We start from the raw sequence: 20,042 nt of genomic DNA, 5'->3' as shown, positions 1-20,042 counted from the left end.
TCAATGTACCATAATAACAGAAGCGAAACGCAATATTGTGTCAGGACAATTCACTATTTATGCACAATAAACAAAGGAGCATAGCGCGACAATTTCTGTTCAGCGCCAGACTTGCTTGTAACCTATATCACCAATTATGTTAAGAAAAATGACGTATTAACTACTAAAAAACACTGACCTTCGTGTAAATGCTTGGAGCAGACTAACCTGTGAGCTGGAGTGTTCTGGGACGTTATATTTTATCTTTGAATGGCTGCAATCCAGGCCATCCGTCGCGTCTTTGTTACTTCGGAAACATGGCTTGAACAATTTCTCTTCAACGACGTAATCCGATAACAACCGATCTCTTTACCCGTCGGCTTCCCGTGGCTGTCATGCGACCGGCTATTGCAGTTAATAATACAACGGCTTCTTGACATTTTTGTGTTTCTTTTTATCGCTGTATAACTGATTTTAATTGAAAGCCTGCGTGCGCTAGTACCGCTTGCCACGAGTTCCCAGAATCCTTTGCGGTTCTACCCGTGAATGACGTCACATTTTCAATCTCTATATAATATGCATGTTAAATTTTATATTTGGGGTAAAATATCAAGTCTTTTCAAGTAAACCGGTTCAAGTCCAAGTCAAGTCACAAGTCTTAGAACATTTTTTCAAGTCAAGTCTAAAGTCATAAAATTAATGACTCGAGTCTGACTCGAGTCCAAGTCATGTGACTCGAGTCCACACCTCTGGAAGAAAGTAGAGGGGTTTTGGTAAGCTTAACAACTAATATACTGGTTGACAAATCAGTATATATTCTGACTTTAAGGTTTCTTTTTACTAGTCTGCACTCCCGTCTTCCCTGTGTCACTCACAGATAGACAACACAGACTAGTCATATAAAAGGAGCTACCATTTCTAAAAGGTGGTTGTTTCTAACCAAGAACAACACAGTGGTCAGTAAACGTCAACGGTGTGGTCGCTCTGACTGACCAGCTGGTCGAGGTTCAGTCCAAATTGAATGTGTCTGTCTACCACATACATACTATAACTCTGTGTGGGTTTAGGCTAAGCTGTATTGTTTTGCAATGTAGTTTGACTTCATGTTATTAGCTCACCCTCACCCATCCTAACAAAGGGGTTGAAGGAATTATGAAAGTAAATGGATTTAAAAAAGGAAGAATTGGACTCATTCATTTGAGTACAATGACCAGAATGCATAAAAATGGCACAGACTAGCACAGTTTTCTCTTTCAAAGGTACAAAAAAAGAGAAGCAAACAGGGAAAAATTGTGGGGTTTTTTGTTGTTGTTATTTTTTGTTTCTTTTTTGCTCATCCCTACAGCCAATCTGCTACTGTGAAACTGCTCTGTTCACCAGCAGCTAACTGCATAGTGGAAATATGGGACAAGGCAGGATTTGCCTCATATCATGCAGAGTTAAATGCTGTGAGATGCGGGCAATGAGCTTCTCACTGACATCTATGCTGTTTGAGACCAGTCTGTTAAACCTCTTCATGCCTTACAATTGCACTGTGAAATATATAAGAAAAACACTGAGGCATGAGCTGGTTCAAAAGGAAGATGTTTTTGAACACTCATCCTTAACGTCCTCACTGACATGAGGTAGCATACTGTGAGACTGCTCCTCCCCGCAGGCAGCCATCTGGAAGAGTAGGGAAGAATGGAGGTATGCAGGGAGAGGAACATCTGGTCTTCCCTGAGTTTGCACGGACAGAAAAGATGATGGATGTGAAAAACTTACACCCCGCCGGGCCCAGATGCAGACCTACATTTCTGATTTTATAGGCATGCAAAATGGTTAAATATCATGACTCTCGCTAGACTGTGTGTTTGTCATCTTGCAATCCATCTGTGATGTAGTCACACTTTTCATTAAGTCCACTATTTCATAATGGATGCACAGATTAGAGCAACATCTGTGCTACCTACTCTGCAGCATTAGTTGCTCTGACCTACTAATAATTCCAGTGTTGATAATGGATTTCTGTGTTTTATAGTGTATTATGTATTAAGTGTATTATCAACAGCATCAAGCTTAGCTGTTGCTTTTATGTCACTATAATGCATGTCCCTTGTATTGCTGTGTAAATGACTTGATAGTGGTGTAATAATGTCGTATTATGGTCATAGGTATATATTTCTTAGACACCCTTTGAGGTATTTTTAGTGTTTCTAAGAATGCGGTTTGGATGATTGTATATTGGGTATAGCAAGAAAAAGTGTTGTGCTTTATGTTATGAAAGTGCTTAGGAAGAGCTGGAGGTACAGTGTACTACTGTGTGTTACTTTTACCAAGTGTGCATAGTAGTATGCCGGGATGTGTCTTGACTGTGCAGTGCCCTGTAGACTAGATGTAAATCAGTTCATGGATCAAGTCTGCAGAGCAGCGTGCCTTTTTAATATTGAGCCTTACCAGTACACTTGGTGAAACACCCAGCAGTGAAACCCGAAGCATAATTTATGTACACACACACACACACACACACACACACACACACACACACACACACACACACACACACACACACACAGTAAATGAGAGGCTGTGGACATCCAGGTAGATATACACAGTAGGCAAACACAAATGATGACTCACCTTTGCTTATTTGCAGTCTCATTCAAATGTAACCACAACTTGTTTTAAATGTAGCACACATTTGCATTTGTCCTTGTTTGCAAATAATACTGAGAAATAAAATATTTACACTTCCAGTTATCCTTCATAAAACTCAACTGAATGCACAACTAGCCAAGACACACACACACACACACACACACACACACACACACACACACACACACACACACACACACACACACACACACACACACACACACACACACACACAAAACCGCTCCTTTTTACACTCACTCTCTTGCACATAATAATGACACTGAAGGAATTCCAAGCAGCTTCTTAATCCAAGCAAGTGCTGACTGAGGCTTAGATTGAATGGAGGAAGAACGAGAGATGTTTAGATGTGCAGGTGAAAGGGCAAAGGGGTTTATAGGTGAGTGGACAGAAGTCAAGATCAGAGAATGGGCTTTTTCCTCATAGTATTAGTTCTTTCAAGGTATTCCTTTATCCAAAAAAGAGAGGTAACACGTGTTTTGCACATGTAAAAAAAATAAAATTGGTTCTGCATTTGCTTTCTTCCTAAAGTCCTTTTTTTTTTTTTTTTTTTTTTTTTTTTTTTTAATAAGTTTTTTTTAATAAATAAACAAAAACACAGCTCTGTTTTCTGTATGGTTGCCTAAATTCATCTTCTGAACATGTGTTGCTGATTTCTCTAATTTCTTGCTCTGCAGGTATGACTACAGAGAAATGCTGTACAACTCCACATTCTGTCTGGTACCTCGAGGACGACGGCTGGGTTCCTTTCGCTTCTTAGAGGCTTTACAGGTCAGTGATTAAAAACGCACATATTGCTTTTTACTGCTGACTGTATTTTGTTAGAATATAGGCTCATTGCGAATTTTATTCAATATTTTAGGGTGGTGAAAATGTAATCCTAAAACAAGTGTAAAAAAAAAAAAAAAAGACTAAGTGGGATGTCTCACAACTAAAAGAAACAGCTGCTCCCTGAATCTATGCAGTAGCTATGTTGTAACCGTAAACCCATCTGTAACTCTACGAATATGACCTCCCTGGAAATGTAGCTAAACATCGCGTCAGCATAGTCTGGAACAATTGTGATTGGCTTGTTCACTACCGTCGATTCCTCTCACCCATTTCTAGATACTTTTTTGCCATAGTTTTTAAATCGGTGAGAGAATAACAACCATCGTCAGTATAAGGAATATTAATCATAGTGTCAATACAAGGACTCACAAATGTCAGCAAATTCCTGGAGAGAGAATGCTGATATTGGATGTACAAAGAAGTGAAAAAACTTTAGGGATAAATATGTTCTGTGTCATAGGCTTTACAAAGTCTATATTACACTTTAGTCATCACAGCTGGTAGCATGCCTTGATTTGGGAGGGTTTTTTTTCTTATATATCGGATGCTCCTCCTGATGCAGCCCCTGTTTTTGTTTTTTTGTTTTGTTTTTTTTCTTCTTCCTAGGATTGAATCAGGAATCTTTTCCTTGTTAGACAAATGTGTGATCACTACACTATGGAGCCGCTGTGGCATCTCACCAAATGTAGATCCCAGAGAAGGCAGTCTTTCAGAAATAGGGAAGTAGTCTTCATCACCCTTCATGGATAAAATGGTCCAGTAATTTAAGAACGCTGTTTCTTCTGCACATCTGTGAGGGCATCATTAATATTGGACAGGGTTTGGAGCGGTGCATGCTGCCATCCTACAGTTATGTATAGTTTTTAAATGCCTTATATTTAAAAACAGTCTGCTACTTAGACTGATATTTAATTTTTTTTTGGAAACGGGGTTGTATAGTACAATAGTTCAGGAAATACAAATCATATGCAACATCATGTTTAATTTTGCTTGAAGAAGCTATTTTACACACACACAGTTGTTTTCATATCTTTGTGAGGACATCTAATTGACATAATGCTTTCCTTGCAGCCTACCCTAACCATCAAAAATGAATGCCTAACCCTAACACTTAGCGTAAAAATAACCATAACCTAATTGTAACCCTGACACTAAAACCACATTTTGAGCCTGAAAAATGCCTTCAAGCTCGTGGGGATGGGCATTTTGTCCCTACAAGAGCTGTTGGTCCCCACAAGTATACTGACATTCCAATTTTTGGTCCGCACAAAGATATGTAAACATGGTACACAAACACAGAGTCAGATTATTCTTAAGGAATCACTTTAAAATTTGAACATGAATAAATCTCAGCTGATTTCCAGCCCACAGAAATTGTAAGGTGCTAAGATCATTAAGGCATCATCATTTTACAGTCTCTTATATTAAGCAAATATAGATTAAACTGATTCAAGAAATAATGTTGTGTGTCAACACCAAACCTGATCAAACAATGAAGCTCCTCATCAGCACTCGAGAGTGCAAAAAGTGAAGTGCTTATTTAGTCCTAGTAGCTCTCTCACCCAGTGCCAGTCATTTTGTTAATGTGCAGCTAGTCTTACTTTAGCTGCGTATGACTCACAGCTTTTTCTGCCATCTTGTTTCTTTTTTTCCTTTTTTCTTTTTTTAATCTGGTTCAGCTTTTTCCATTCCTTTAGGTGACACCCCCCACCCCACCCCCACCTACTCAAATCTTCCTCCACTTTTGTTTTTGTGTGGCAGAAAACATGTGCCTAATCATTTATGTGAATGGCTACCCTGCATTTAATGTTCCTCAATTATCCAACAAGTGTCCCTAATTCAACCCCAACACAGTAATTATCTCATTCACACCATCTGTCTGTGTTTTAGGTGTACAGATATGGCCAGGCTCATGTAGTGACAGCGTGCTCAGATCATACGTTGAAGAGTGCCTAAGTTAATTTTATTTAACGCATACTTTTACTTGAGGCAATTTATGTTGTTAAATGAATGTTGTAGGAGATGGAACTAAAATGATGAGTTTTGATTTTACCAGAGGTAAAATGGGCACTGCCTCTGTATTGAATGAAATTGGAAGATGATTACATCACAGGGGAGGCCACGCATAGACAGGACGCCAGAGGAGAAAGCTGTGTGTCTGCAGTGGAGTTAGAATGCAGAGGTTGGCTAGATTGTAGGGATGGGCCGTGGCAGGGAGAGGCACTGGGGTGTGTGTAAACACTTATACAAGAAGCAAAGAAGTTGAGTAGGACAGACGCACGGAAATTTGACGGAATTTGTGAAAGCGAACAGGCTGTTGTGAGGCATAATGCCCCAGTGACTGAAGTCAGTGAGTGTAAGGAGTGAAGATTTTCCATCCATCCATCTTCTTCAGCTTTATCCAGGGCCGGGTTGCGGGGCCGGGTCGCGGGGGCAACAGCCTAAGCAGAGGTCTGCCCCGGGGCCTCCTCCCGGTGGGACATGCCCAGAATACCTCACCCAGGAGGTGCCCAGGAGGCATCCTTGTCAGATGCCCGAACCACCTCAGCTGGCTCCTTTCGATGTGGAGCAGCAGCGGCTCTACTCTGAGCCCCTCCCGGATGGCTGACCTTCTCACCCTATCTCTAAGGGAGAGGCCAGCCACCCTTCGGAGGAAGCTTATTTTAGCCGCTTGTATCCGTGATCTCGTTCTTTCGGTCACTACCCACAGCTCGTGGCCATAGGTGAGGGTAGGGACGTAGATCGACCGGTAAATTGAGAGCTTCACTTTTACACTCGATGGGGCGATCGTGGCTCAAGAGTTGGGAGTTCGCCTTGTAATCGGAAGGTTGCCGGTTCGAGCCCCGGCTTGGACAGTCTTGGTCGTTGTGTCCTTGGGCAAGACACTTCACCCGTTGCCTACTGGTGGTGGTCAGAGGGCCCGGTGGCGCCAGTGTCCGGCAGCCTCGCCTCTGTCAGTGCGCCCCAGGGTGGCTGTGGCTACATTGTAGCTTGCCATCACCAGTGTGTGAATGTGTGTGTGAATGGGTGGATGACAGGTTGTGTAAAGCGCTTTGGGGTCCTTAGGGACTAGAAAAGCGCTATACAAATACAGGCCATTTACCATTTACCATTTACCATTTACACTCGGCTCTCTCGTCACCATGACGGACCGGTGCAGCATCCGCATCACTGCGGCCGCAGCACCAATCCGTCTGTCGATCTTCGGCTCCCTTCTCCCATCACTTGCAAACAAGAGCCCGAGATACTTGAACTCCTCCTTTTGGGGCAGGAACTCATCCCCGACCCGGAGTGGGCACTCCACCCTTTTCTGGCTGAGAACCATGGGCTCAGATTTGGAGGTGCTGATCCTCATTCCCGCTGCTGGAGTGAAGATTTTCTTTAAATCTTTATTTAATTAGAGTGAAACTCTTGAGATTTACAGTATCTCTTGCTGTAGTGCCATCGTCCAAGACAGGTATCATTAACCCAGCATGTTTTAGTGGGAGAAAGCAGAGCTTCTGGAAAACATGCAGACCACAACATTTTACCCAGACTTCTAACTTTTTTGGAAACCTGGTTGCAAAGTAATTAAGGAAATCCAATGCTTAATGCTTAGTTCCTCTAGAAGAAAACTACATTATAGGACTGAGTCACCCCTCTTACTTTTATATTTTGGTTCCAAGGAGCCAGTTTTTATTGTGATTTTTAAAGTGGTTTTAAGCAGTAGTTCTCCAGGCTTTCTGAAGGTTTTTCAAAGTTTTTTCTTTGGCCATTGTCAGCTTTTCCATTGATTTTCAGTCTAGTCCTTGTACCTGATCATTTTTCAAAGGTTTTTTTTCTTTTGAACCACATAACACTGATCTATGAAGTCTTCAAGAATTAAAAAAAGTACTTAATTGATGAACCATGTTGTGTCTACACACAACAGATGGCAAACAACCAATTTTAAATAGCATCTTTAAGCACTTCATCATGTGACAAAAATGCACAATTTTTTCCCATTTCCTCAGCTGAGTTGAGTGAAAATGCGAAAGATAAAAGTTAGAAACACAAAAAATAATATTTTTCCACCTAGAATAGGATTACCAAAGAGAACAGGACAGGAGGACAAAGAGGACAAAAGAAGAATTGGCACACACCTAAAAACAAAAGGAAAAAAAACCCATCTACAGTACGTGAACAGTATATGAAAGTCATGCCCTAAAGAAACAGGAAAAATCCAGCAATGACCTATTTTCCTAGCAAAGTATAGAGAACTGAACAGTGGCTTGAGACTTTGGTATAGAATAGTATATATCATAGCAGAAAGTTTGTCATACTGAGTTTTTATAATCGTTCTTTCACATATTGGCTGTGTAATATCCTGAGTTACCTACAAGGGTTTGAAGATTATTTCTCTGTGAGAGCAGCTAGGCAGGTAAAGCATGCAAAGACCTTTGCTAATGACAAGAAGATGATTAGATGAATACTGCAGCGCTCTGATGCACGAGTGTTTGTTCCTGGATGCACAAGACCAATCAGTAATTGGTAGTCCGCTTAACAGATTACAGGAGGCTGCTGTGCACCACTAAGACACAAAGACATCCACCAACAGACACACCTCAGTAAGAATTTCATTCATCTCTTAGACACAGGGGTTTGATAGTTAAGCCATTTTAAAGTTTATCTTCCTTTCCACTAAGTACATTGATCATTTTTATGAAGCCACACTGCTTAGTCACTTTGAGAGGTAGTCGTCACAGTATTGCAGTGATTCTGTGGTTTACGGAAATGTGCTGTGAAAAAAAAGTGTCGATCCAACTGTTTAAATTGCCTTATATGAGTACCTCCTTTTTTTTATTGCCTCCTAAAAGAGAAATTATTCCACAAGACCGATGCCTGGTTGTTCCCTTTGAATATGAATATTGAGTATAAATATTTTAAGACTCAGGTAGCAGGCAATATGGCACTGGCAAACTGATTGCACTCTTATCCAACTTCTCCTCCCTGCTTGAGATATTTACTGTAAATTTAAACGTTATTAGCATACTGTGGGTCTCACAAGTTTCACAGGTTCCATTCTTAAAGCGGTTCACCTTATTAACAGTTCATTTTCTCTCTGTATTTGTGGTGTTACTCTTGCAGGCAGCTTGCGTGCCAGTGATGCTAAGTAATGGCTGGGAGCTTCCCTTCTCAGAGATCATCGACTGGAATAGGGCAGCTGTTATTGGGGATGAAAGGCTGCTATTACAGGTAAGCAGAGCTTCTAAGTTAAAAACCTAAAGCAGGATACCCTATATACATATAGAGGTCGAGTGCCATAATAGCTCATTAAAACCTCCTAGAATACCACTAAAAAACACCACTGTCATATTGCCATTTCTTGAATTTTTATTACTTTTTTTTTTTTTTTTTTTTTATCCCTCATCACCAGTGAAAGTTATTATAATAAAAGCATTATCTCCTGTCTTGATGTTTTTGGTTATTTTATCAGAATCTAATTCATTGGACAGATTTCAATGCATACATTCATGTGAAAAAGAAGGTTGTCAAAGAACTATAAAAAACTGAGCACGCCACATGATTTAGTAGCATGTAGAACCACATTTGTAGTTTTCTGTGAGTTGCTGCTGTTTTTTGTGGTCATCGTCTTGTTGCATGACTCATTTTCAGCGAAGATTTAGCTGTCAGACAGAGGGCCCCATGTTTGACTCTAGACACACAGAGGAGCTTGTGGTCGACTCAATGACTGCAAGGTGCCCAGGTTCTATGGTTTTGAAACAAGCCAAAATCATCACGACTCCACCACTGTGCTTGATAGTGTGTATGAGTCATTTGTGCTGATATGTTCTTGTTTCTCTTTTTTTCCTTTGTTTGTTTTCCAAATGTGGTGCTGTGAATTGTCTCCACTTCTGCTCCAGAAGTTTTGTAGTTTGTTCAGGTGCGACTTTGCAAGTCATGCTAAAATATTCTTTTTAGAGAGAAAAACCTTTCTTCTGGCAGTCCTTCCAAACAAGCCATGCTTGTTCAGGCTTTTGCAAATTTTACTATCATGATGTTTAACATTTAAATTGCTAACTGAGGCCTACGTAGCCCACCCACCCCCAATTTCTAAACATTGCACTGTCTGACCTCGTTCAATGGTCAGACAGTCTTCCTGTTCAATGGCTGCTTGTGTTTCGGGGCTTTGCTTTGAAATGTCTCCATAGGTCTTGACACCGAGCTTGTCACTCATGCCGAATGTGGTCACCATCAATTTTGCGATTTTGAATTTCCTAGGATGTTGAGTCGTGGTAAAATAGTGGCCTTGTGTTAAAATGCACAAACTGCCAACACTTCTGCTTTTATACATGTGATCACACTTGATGTTTAATAAACGTGTACCTTTTTAGAAATGGGATAAGTAACAATGCTGGCTTCTCAAATCTGTTATCATGAAAGTATTTGGTTATTCAGTTTTGTATTAATTTTTTTCACCAATTTTGACTTCCTGTTTTGCTCCGACGTGACGGTGATGAAGGAAGCTGTAGTACCCATACTTGCCAAATGTACAAGAGACTTCAGTGCTTGTGATGAACATTGTCAGTATCGGTTCTAGTAAAGTGTCATCATACATTATCTATTATTTGTTCATATGATAACATTTTACATACAACTCTAAGGGTGTTAATTCTCATAGATGACGATGATGTAGATTGAAGGTGAGTTTTAGTTTTTTCCCCTAAACACTGAAGGTTTTTGGCATGTCTTAAAAAGAGATGGTAACAGTAGCATGCAGGTGTTCCTTGCTTCTTTTTTCCAGTTTTTGTTTATGTCAGCTAGCAAGTGCAAAGTGTCTGAATATTGCTGCATTTTGAGGGCACATCTTCGATGACCTCCATGAATTGTTCAGTGCTGATTTATTGGTTTTAACCCCTTTAACCTGAAACTACTATACAGCAGATATGACAGCAGAACTGATTTGTGTATTGAGATTATCCAGTTTAAGCTGTTCTTTTCTACTTTCTTCATTAAAATAAATGTTCTTGCATATCTTACCTGTTCCCTAGATCCCTTCAACAGTGCACTCCATCCACCAAGATAAGATCCTCTCTCTGAGACAGCAGACACAGTTCCTGTGGGAGGCTTATTTCAACTCTGTGGAGAAGATAGTACTGACCACACTGGAGGTACATACACACCTACATACAACTCTCCACATGTGTGTCACTATATACAGGCGTAAAAGTGCTGTGTATTATTTGTCATATTTTAAAACCTCACTACTGTGTTAGTATTTTTCACTTCTGTATTTGTGCATAAATACAAGCGTAAAAAAATACAGTTAAATTATAAATCTATTAGTTGTCTTATCATTTAGGAATGATTCTATTCTTTTCATTATTCTTATCGACTTTGTGGTGACGTATTATCAGTACAGACTGTGTAGTAGCACTAGTACAATGAAAATGCTCAAAACCACATTGAAAACCAAGAGGAGTGATGTATATTGTTAAGCACTGCTGTCATGTTTTGAGGCTGCGTATCGCTGTGGCTTGGCTATCAATCATGTCAGTAGTTTGTTCCTGTCAGACTCCATTTATCTGTAGGCTTCCCGGTGAATAGCAGCCTATCACGCTGCTCTTGGGCTAGAGTTACAAACAGACAAAGATGAGAGCTGTAAAGAATGGAAAAAGGATAAAGAGGCGAGAAAAAAAGCAAAAAGGATATTGTAAAGCTGTGGAAGTGAGGATTTTTTTCTTTAAACTCATCCTCTGTTTACATGGTTAAATATTTGTGTCTATAAATTTACCTGACACTATTTTATGACAACAAATGAAGGTGACCTCTAAGTGACTGAAAAACTATCTGAATGGCAGGTGAAGAAGATCATGTTACAGCTGTTTTCCATAACATGCAGTCAGTCTTATGACTGACTGCAATTCACACCAATAATAGTTATGCTCGTATAACTTTACAGACATTTCATACCAAGAGTAAGTAAGTCAGAGCATTAGAAGGCAGAGATGGCTTTTCCGTGTCAGCGGGCTAAAGTTACAACCCCGAGAAGCTGATGTTCGATCTGTTTACACTCAGCATCTTAACCCTGTACCGACATATCCCACAGTGCAACACCAAATTAGCTATGTTTTGACTCCTGATGCACTCTTTTAGCGAGCTACCATTATCTGGGGATTCTTGATATTTTGCCATAAACAAGGTAAAAGTGAACCTGAACAATCACGTTTATCACCACATGTATTCTGCTAGAAATAAACAGGGTTTGTTGTGGTCTGTAGCTGCACCATAACTACTGAGGACACATAACATTTCTATTAGGATATCCTCTTAATGTCTAGGAGTCATCTGGGAATGTCAGTGGGAACAGGTGATGCTTGGGCTTGCAAAGCTTACAAGCATACAGAATGTAATATTGGACTAAATAACTAAACATGACTTTTAATTTCGTTACAGAGAGTCCATTGCGAAAAACTGTCATGACATTCTGATTTTTTTTTAAAAATCGTTCTTAAACGATTTATTTAAATTTATTTATTTTAGTTTGTTTTTTTTTTTAAAGGAAGAAGAAAAAAGGAAAACAAAATCAAGCATCGTAATGTTTTCCTAAAAATAAAAGGGGGAAAACTGGGTTCATTCAGTTCTCACAAGATCACGACAACAGGGAGAATTTCATGGTTTGAGTTAAAGCTATGTCACAACTGCTGTTACTCAATATTAATGATGTCAGTGAGGTAAAATATTATTTTACCATTTCTATATTTGGTACCAGTGCACATTTTGAGCTTCAAACACACTTGATGTCAAATGCAGTGGACTGAATGATCAGATCTCTATTTGGATTTAAAAATTCTAAAAAATTGAGCTTGACTTGAAAAAAATAAGTGCTGCAAATTTGTCCAGCGAAATGATGTGTTTGGTCTGAGAAATATTTTTAATGCATGAAACATTCACACGATGTTTATGCATCTGGTGCATAAAGGCTTTTACTGTGTGAGGATCTTACAACATCGGATTTCAGCGTTTTGAACTGATGTCTGTTTTCACAGATTCATATCATCTCAATTTCTCAAAATAGATCGGTCACTGTCAATTCTAGTCTAAATCCAACTCTGTCATTTGTTACACATATATAAAATATACCGATGAAAACCTGAAATTCATTTATATAACTGGGAAACTGAAAGATGAGAAATTGCAAAGCACAGCCAAAAATTAGTTGACAAAAACCCTAAAAGAGATTCAAATAACAGAATGAAAGGACGTTTATTAGAAGGCACAACAAGATGAAGACAAAAAGCCCCTCATTTGTATTCTGCAGGATCCTTATTTATTTGAAGTGACTCGTAATTTCAGCTGTTAATTTTGAGAAGTGCCAGAGGATCTGTGCCTGCACTCAGTCCCAAGCAGCATGTTGGATTGGACATGCACAATCTCGACGCACAACTCTATTTCCTCAGTCCTTGTGAGAACAGTGAGAAGTTTCTTTGTCTTGAAATAACTCAGGAAAAGCACTGTTGTGATTTTATTTATGATCAAATTACAAATTTACTGAAAAATGTGATCTTGCCCCACCCCCCCACTCCCCTCTCCTATTCTTGTAGATAATTCAGGACCGGGTGCTGCTGCACACCTCAAGAAGTAACCTCATGTGGAACAGTCTTCCTGGAGGTCTTTTCACCCTGCCTCAGTACTCCACCTCCCTGAGAGACTTTCCCTTCTACTACGCTGAGCTGGGTCAGTTAATCAATCATGCATGCAGTATAGGAACAACATTACTGAGAGACCCCAGGCTTGGTTAGACTGATTTTATTTATGGCACAACACAGAAACAGGTGGTGTGTGACAGGTGTTAAGTGCTTGTAAACTAATATGTAAATCACGGACAAGTTATGTAATGCATATTTATTATTTTATGATTTGTCAGAGAAGCACATCAGTTACACTTGCCATGTTGTGTTTGTGCTAATTTGTGTTAATTGGCCAGATATTTGGCTTGTTGTTGACACTGGGATTTGGTTAACTGGCTTCCTTTCCTTTACAGACCTAATTAGACCTGTTCAGCTATGCATCCACACAGCTTGAAGTAGATGTGTGAGAAGAAAAAGGTTGTTTTTTTAAATACCGTGTCCTGTTTTTTTTGTTTTTTTGCCTTCTAGGTATTAAGCCACCTTCTAAGTTTACAGCGATCATTCATGTGGTCACTCCACTGGTCTCCCAGTCCCAGCCGGTCATGAAGTTACTTGTCGCTGTGGCCAAATCCCAGTACTGTGCCCAGGTCAATAAAAACCCAACACACACGTACACACAGCTATCCTCAGACACACCCGATCCACAGAGGTTATTCCGTGACGCTGATGTGATTTCCTTCTGTCAGTTAATTTAAATGTTTTGCATCCTAAAATGCAGAAAGTTTCCAAAGCATTATTTAAAGACATTTTCCGGACAACCCACACAAGCAAAGCCGCTTTGGTAGGAAAGGGAGGTCTGCTGCTATGTCATTGCTCAGGTTTATCGTATCACCAAAGTGCGGCTGTTGGTTTAAAGCTGCTTTTGAACTGCAGTATTTTATTCATGCTGGAGAGATGAAGGGAGGCTGTCCAAATCATTTGCATTTGCAACATTCCTGCCACAACACATCCACCCCAACACTCCACTCTCTCCGGATCCTTTTATACTCTGGTAATGCACACTGTAGGAAATATAAGAAGCCATTAGCAGTAGAACTATGTAATCTACAGCTGTTCTGCTGACGTGAAAGTTGTGCTTAAATACTGTTGAAATTCAGACACAGAGCTGTTTAAGATATGGTGGCAGTGTTTTAACTACTATGTGTCTGTGCTGTGTTTTGCAGCACGGGTTTCGGTGTGTTCATTCAATCCTGTCGCCTTTTTCAGTGAATATTGGGTTCACAGTACATTTTGTTTCAGCATTTACAGTAATGACACATCACTGTCGTGTAGGTGGTGTGACAGTTCTGAAAATAGATATGCAGTTTCATGAAGATGCTGTTGTCTTCTACAAAGCTAGTAAAGAGATGATTTTGAAATTAAAATGAGGTCTTCTTCATGGTGTTTATCTTTAATCCATACTTTTTTCCCCTCTTTGTGCAGGTGATAGTTTTGTGGAACTGTGAAAAGCCTCTTCCTGCCAAGCACCGCTGGCCTGCCACATCAGTCCCTGTTACTGTAATAGAAGGAGAAAGCAAGGTAAAAACCTTAGGCGTGTATGTGTCATATTACGCAAGTTGTCCACATTTGGTTTTATTTCACAAATCTTCTTAAACTGAATAAAATGTATTTATTGGACTGCACACAGTATTCAACAATGTCAAAACAAAAACAGTTTTTGCAGTTATGTGTGTGTTTAATTTAAAATTAACCACTGAAATGTTACATAAGCATTCATACCTTTACTTGGTGCTTGGTTTAAGCGGAAGTACACCTATTTTCTTTTTTCCCCATTCTTCTCGGAAGAATCACTAAAGCTCAACCTGGGCTGCATCAGTGAATTCTATTAGTGGGAATCAGTGCAGACGGCACAGGTGAATTTCTAACAAGTACAGCCTTTGGGTCCTTTTTAATTTACTGTTTACTGCATGACCTTTTATGCTTTCAACACTTACTAATCTAAGACCACAGCCTCCCTAATGCAGGAGGATGCTAGAGTGTGTCAGCTATAGGTTCAATATCTAAACCTATTTTATATTTACTGGGGATTCGATACAAAAATGTTGGATTTATCATTTAGGTCTCAGAAATAATGAAAAAGACTTAAATTTTAAGCATAAGTGCTTTTCAGACATGGCACTGGAACGTTGTGTCTTTCTCTCTCACTTCTTGGAGCTTGATTCAAGGAGGTTTATCGGTATTTATCCTGTAAACATGTTTCCAAGCAAAATGAAACTTGTAGTGTATAAGAAACTTGCAGGTATTTATTCAACTAAAGCCCCGTGGGTCGAATGCCAGTGTGGCCAACAAGGTTGTTGCTGACAGCGATTAAAAACCCACATTCTACACTTTGATTAAAAGTGACATTTAGAAGTCTAGACACATTTTTATTTTTTAGTCCTTATGATCACTTAATAAAATAGTTATTTTTAACTATATTTAGAGAGATATATGAGAGACTGTAGGGAAAAGCACTCTTCTACTTATGGATCCTGATCTGTGTTTTTAAGCTCCTCATTAACACGGTGTGTTTGTACTGTCACTGACTCTGTAAGATGAACAGCTCTGTAGCACAAAGAGACATGAAAGACACTGACTGTTGGTGCCGTCTGTTAAGCACATGCACCTCACTTGTGCTCATATGAGGCCAATTCATACAGTGTCATTTGGTAATCAGCTGCACAATAAAGCTGTTTGTTCTTTTCTCTCGCCCAGTCACATTTGCTTGTGTTTTCCAAATCACACCAGGTGATAAGCAGCCGCTTTCTGCCCTACAACACTATCCCCACCGATGCTGTACTCAGTCTGGACGAGGACACGGTGCTTTCCACTACAGAGGTCAGACTGTCATCATACTTCACTTGTACTGTGTTTTCATTTAAGACCAAAAGTGGCCCAAGTTCGAGCTAGTCATTTTCTATTTATCATCTCTCTCTCTATGCTGTTGGTACACTTCTCTGGAATCATCTGTTCTCCTGTCCTCATGTGCTGTGTTTTCTGCCCGTCTCACTTTGTTTCTCTGTGATCTCGATCCAGGTTGACTTTGCCTTCACAGTGTGGCAGAGTTTCCCAGACCGCATTGTTGGTTACCCGGCCCGTAGCCACTTCTGGGACAGCAACAAAGAGCGGTGGGGTTACACATCTAAATGGACCAATGACTACTCCATGGTGCTGACCGGGGCTGCTATCTATCACAAGTACTGTCACTCATCTCCGATTCCATTTAGTCCAGAGCTTACACAGTTTCTCCTTTTATTATAATCAGTCACTCTGTCAAACTTCCTGTTTAGATACTACCACGACTTGTACACCACCTACCTTCCAGCCAGTCTGAAGATCATGGTTGACCAGATGTCCAACTGTGAGGACATTCTCATGAATTTTTTGGTGTCGTTGGTGACTAAACTGCCACCTATCAAGGTCACCCAGAAGAAACAATACAAGGAAACCATGATGGGACAGGTGGGGCATTTATTTTTTTTTCTTAAATTGTGTTGATGGTTTTGTGGATTTGTTTATTATCATCCACAGTTAAGTGTTTTATGCTCTGATAGCCTTTAGTTCCACTAAATCCCTCCTGTCAAGGAACAAAACAAAACAGTCGTCATTTGTAAACCTGAATTTAAATTTGTATTCTTGCAATATTGCCTCAGAAAGGTCACTGTCATTGGTGATGAATCATTTATTTTGTTGATCTCTTACCCTCTGCCACTGTCTGTGTCTCTCGCACCTTCAATCCACAGAGCTCCCGAGCATCTCGTTGGGCTGACCCGGACCATTTTGCCCAGCGTCAGACCTGCATGAACAAGTTTGCCAACTGGTTTGGCACCATGCCCCTGATCCATTCTCAAATGAGGCTGGACCCAGTCCTGTTCAAAGACCAGGTGTCCATACTGCGGAAAAAGTACAGGGACATAGAGAGGCTATAACCTTCCTGAGCCCCCCCGTTCTCTGGACACTACAAAGAAAGAGTGAGGGGGGCGACCATACAGAGATGCGCACAGCCTTTTCAGAGTTGCATGGATGGATCAGTAGAGAAGCAAATGGGGTTTGGAACTGGGGAAAAAGAAACTGGAACAGATGCGGCTGTGTCTTTTTTTTTGTTCTTGGTACTTCCTCCGTGTCTCCTTTCTGACCTACTGTAATGTGTACTGGAGAGACCTGACCACAAGAGTCCCACTATTTACACTGACTACCACCTGCTGAAGCTCACCTGAGGAGCTAAAGGTTCTCGACCTTGAAGCAAAGCGGTCTTGGAGTCTGAATTCACAGCTTGCTGCTTCAGTATCCCGTCAGTGGCAAACCACTTTCAACCCCGCTGAAAGAGACAGGTCTGGTCTGTACACTATGCACAGGATTCTGCAAGTTTTTGCTGATAGAATATTACTGATAATTATGAAGAGGATAACACTATTTTGGATTGTGTTTAGCTATTTTTTTATACAGTGGATGAACGGCCAGCACTACTCTTTCTGTATTGTCTTAAAACCAATAGTTTAGAGTGGGTTAAGAGAGGAAACAAAGCCGCGACCACAGAATTGAGTTGCGGTCGTTGATCTGATATTCACAGTGCCTCACAGTTTTATCTGATGCCGTTGGGATCTGGGAATCTCCGAAAAAGACATGGTGCAGAATGAGCACTTTGATCTTGCTGCTGTCAGTTTTATCTTATTTTGTTGGTTTCCCCCGTCATTTGTTATTTTCTGTGTAAATGAAATCATGGAACGTGGAGTAAAATCTTCCTAGTCAGCTTTTATATATTTTGTTGTAGCTCTTTCATTCATGCTTTCATTCATATGAGCAAAAAAAGAAAAAATCTGAGTCTTGTCATGTGCTATTCTGATTACATTCTCATGGTATAATTATAATGGTGTTAAAGCCAACTTACACAACTAGATTTGCAAATGCAGGGATAGAAATCTCTCATTGAATCCAAGACTGTACTTCCCTGAGAGCTTTTTAGAAAAAAGTCTTCTTAAATAACAAGCTAGGATACTTGTACATGTGTTTTGGCTAGAACAATACAGCTTTGCCTTTGTTAGAACAGGCTTAGCAAACTGAGCCAACTAATTGAAACACACACCACTGTGAAAAGGCAAGAAAGAAAAACTTTTTGGCAAGATTTATATATATGCCTAAATCCTCATAAATCATTTAAACCCTTTATCTAATTTAAAAATGATACTGAAGAGACTACCACTTTTCCTCACTTAGAATAAATAAATAGGACGCGGCTGACAAACATTTGCACCGAGCATTTGCATTATTTCTAACTGGGTAGAAATGTTCAGCTTGGGGAATGTCCTGGAGATCCTGTAGTAAGGGATTATTCTCAATGTTCCTTTTAAAGAATACACACAATCAAAAACCTCACTGATAATTACAGATTTAAACTTGCCCTCAGATTGGCATTATGACACTGTGCGTACCCCGCATTTAACAAGTGTAATTCAAAACAAAGACACTGGAAAGTATTTTCCACAATTCAGTATGTCAGTCTGGTAAATTATCTCCCGGCCTCTGCTACATATATTAGTCTTCTAAATCTGAGAGGCATATCTAATTTTCTGCAGTAATATATGCTGACTGCCAAGAAGAAATCGGGATTTTCTGCTTCTTTATTAAACAATTTCTGATTGTTGGATCCCATTAGCAGCATTTGTTTTTTGGTTTATATGTCATGTCATATCATTTTATCTAAAACGTTGTCACGTGATGATTTTTAGAATGGGGCATGTGTTTTTGAATCACTGCATCATCCAGGCAAAATGTAATGCAATTCTTTAGAACTCTAACCCCTTAACCCCTGTACATCCTTTAATAATTTGTTTTGTTTGTTTCTGTTAGTTTTTTTTTTTTTTTTTTTAAAGAAGATCAAGCATATGATTAGTTTGATAAGCTCCTCGGCCCTTTGTATGTGCCAATACAAGCATTCGTTTTTTTCCATTTCCCTTTCTCATATGAAGAACTCCATTCGCCTTCTCATATTTATTTGGTCCAGCAGGTGTGTTTTTTCTGTCTATATGGGGAGAAAAAGGAAGGGGAAGTCCAAAGATGAGGGTGCTGCATGGTATTTTTCACTTCAGAGAATGTGCTATCAGCTTGACAGTAAATTTAAAAAACAAAAAACAGAATTGCATTTCTGAAATAAACTCGGTGCAATATATATAAGGTGACATTTTCTCTATCTTTTTCTTTTCTGTGCCCTTGTGTTAATATCTGAGAGGGCGAGAGGTTACATATTGATGTGCCTTCAGAAGAAATACTGTCACGAGTTTAAAGTTTTCCTCATCTGCCTTTTGCTTCGTAGTGTTTTTTTCCTTTATCAAAATCCAGTAACTCATAGTGGCCGCCTAAATGATATTGTTCAACACTGGAATGCTATAACCACACATCTGATACAAACATTCCTGCCTTTTCTGTAATAGCATAATTTTTCAATGTCTTCTTGAACTCATCCTGACACGCATACTGCCTTGTATTACTGTACTTGCGAATTCCTCCGAAAATCCTCCTCCTTCCCAGTTGTCATAGCGGTAGTAGTACATGTAATACACATACTGTAAATTTTCACACGCGGTATTCATCTGACAGGATTGTGACCTGAATGAATCTCTGCCTGCTTCCTTCACTCTCTTCTGTAACTGCAGACCTAATTTTATAGAGATTAAGCTGGAAAGATAGTGGAAAATTCTGAATTTTGTAAAATGAATTTTATAAAAACAAATCAGGGGCGAGAAAAAAAAATCTAATAAAATGTTTGATATAAGTTTACGGTTTTCTTTGTGTGGTTTTTGGTTTTAATTTTCGTTACTTTGAAACTAAAGTTGGAATTTTGTTTGGCTGCGATCCGGATACCCTTTTTTTGCTCTGTTCCCTTTTCCTGTTTGACCTGCCCACAACCCATTTTTAGGCTCCCAAAACATATTTTGTGTACTGTGCACACTA

At 39.7% G+C, this 20,042-nt stretch overlaps 1 protein-coding gene and 1 long non-coding RNA gene across 2 annotated transcripts in view; one reads left to right on the top strand and one right to left on the bottom strand.

The window, feature by feature from the left end:
- Nucleotides 1–19,868, top strand: part of LOC101479111 (exostosin-1b) — a 45,869-nt gene extending 26,001 nt beyond the window's left edge. Inside the window, exons 2-11 of the mRNA XM_004568076.5 lie at nt 3,312–3,405; nt 8,572–8,679; nt 10,476–10,595; nt 13,029–13,161; nt 13,584–13,702; nt 14,538–14,633; nt 15,843–15,932; nt 16,131–16,291; nt 16,385–16,556; nt 16,838–19,868. Of these exons, the coding sequence (XP_004568133.2) occupies nt 3,312–3,405; nt 8,572–8,679; nt 10,476–10,595; nt 13,029–13,161; nt 13,584–13,702; nt 14,538–14,633; nt 15,843–15,932; nt 16,131–16,291; nt 16,385–16,556; nt 16,838–17,023 (1,279 nt within the window). The 3' untranslated portion in view covers nt 17,024–19,868. The remainder of the gene's footprint in view (nt 1–3,311; nt 3,406–8,571; nt 8,680–10,475; nt 10,596–13,028; nt 13,162–13,583; nt 13,703–14,537; nt 14,634–15,842; nt 15,933–16,130; nt 16,292–16,384; nt 16,557–16,837) is intronic.
- LOC143421046 (uncharacterized) lies at nt 16,549–16,922 on the bottom strand. Its single transcript, XR_013100773.1, has 2 exons — nt 16,797–16,922; nt 16,549–16,671 (listed from the first exon to the last, which is right to left on the bottom strand). It is a non-coding gene; the product is annotated as an uncharacterized LOC143421046 (long non-coding RNA).
- Nucleotides 19,869–20,042: the final 174 nt, after the last annotated feature.

Source organism: Maylandia zebra, linkage group LG11, assembly GCF_041146795.1.
Source record: "Maylandia zebra isolate NMK-2024a linkage group LG11, Mzebra_GT3a, whole genome shotgun sequence".
Classification (NCBI taxonomy): domain Eukaryota; kingdom Metazoa; phylum Chordata; class Actinopteri; order Cichliformes; family Cichlidae; genus Maylandia; species Maylandia zebra.
This window is presented reverse-complemented; position numbering and strand designations above follow the sequence as displayed.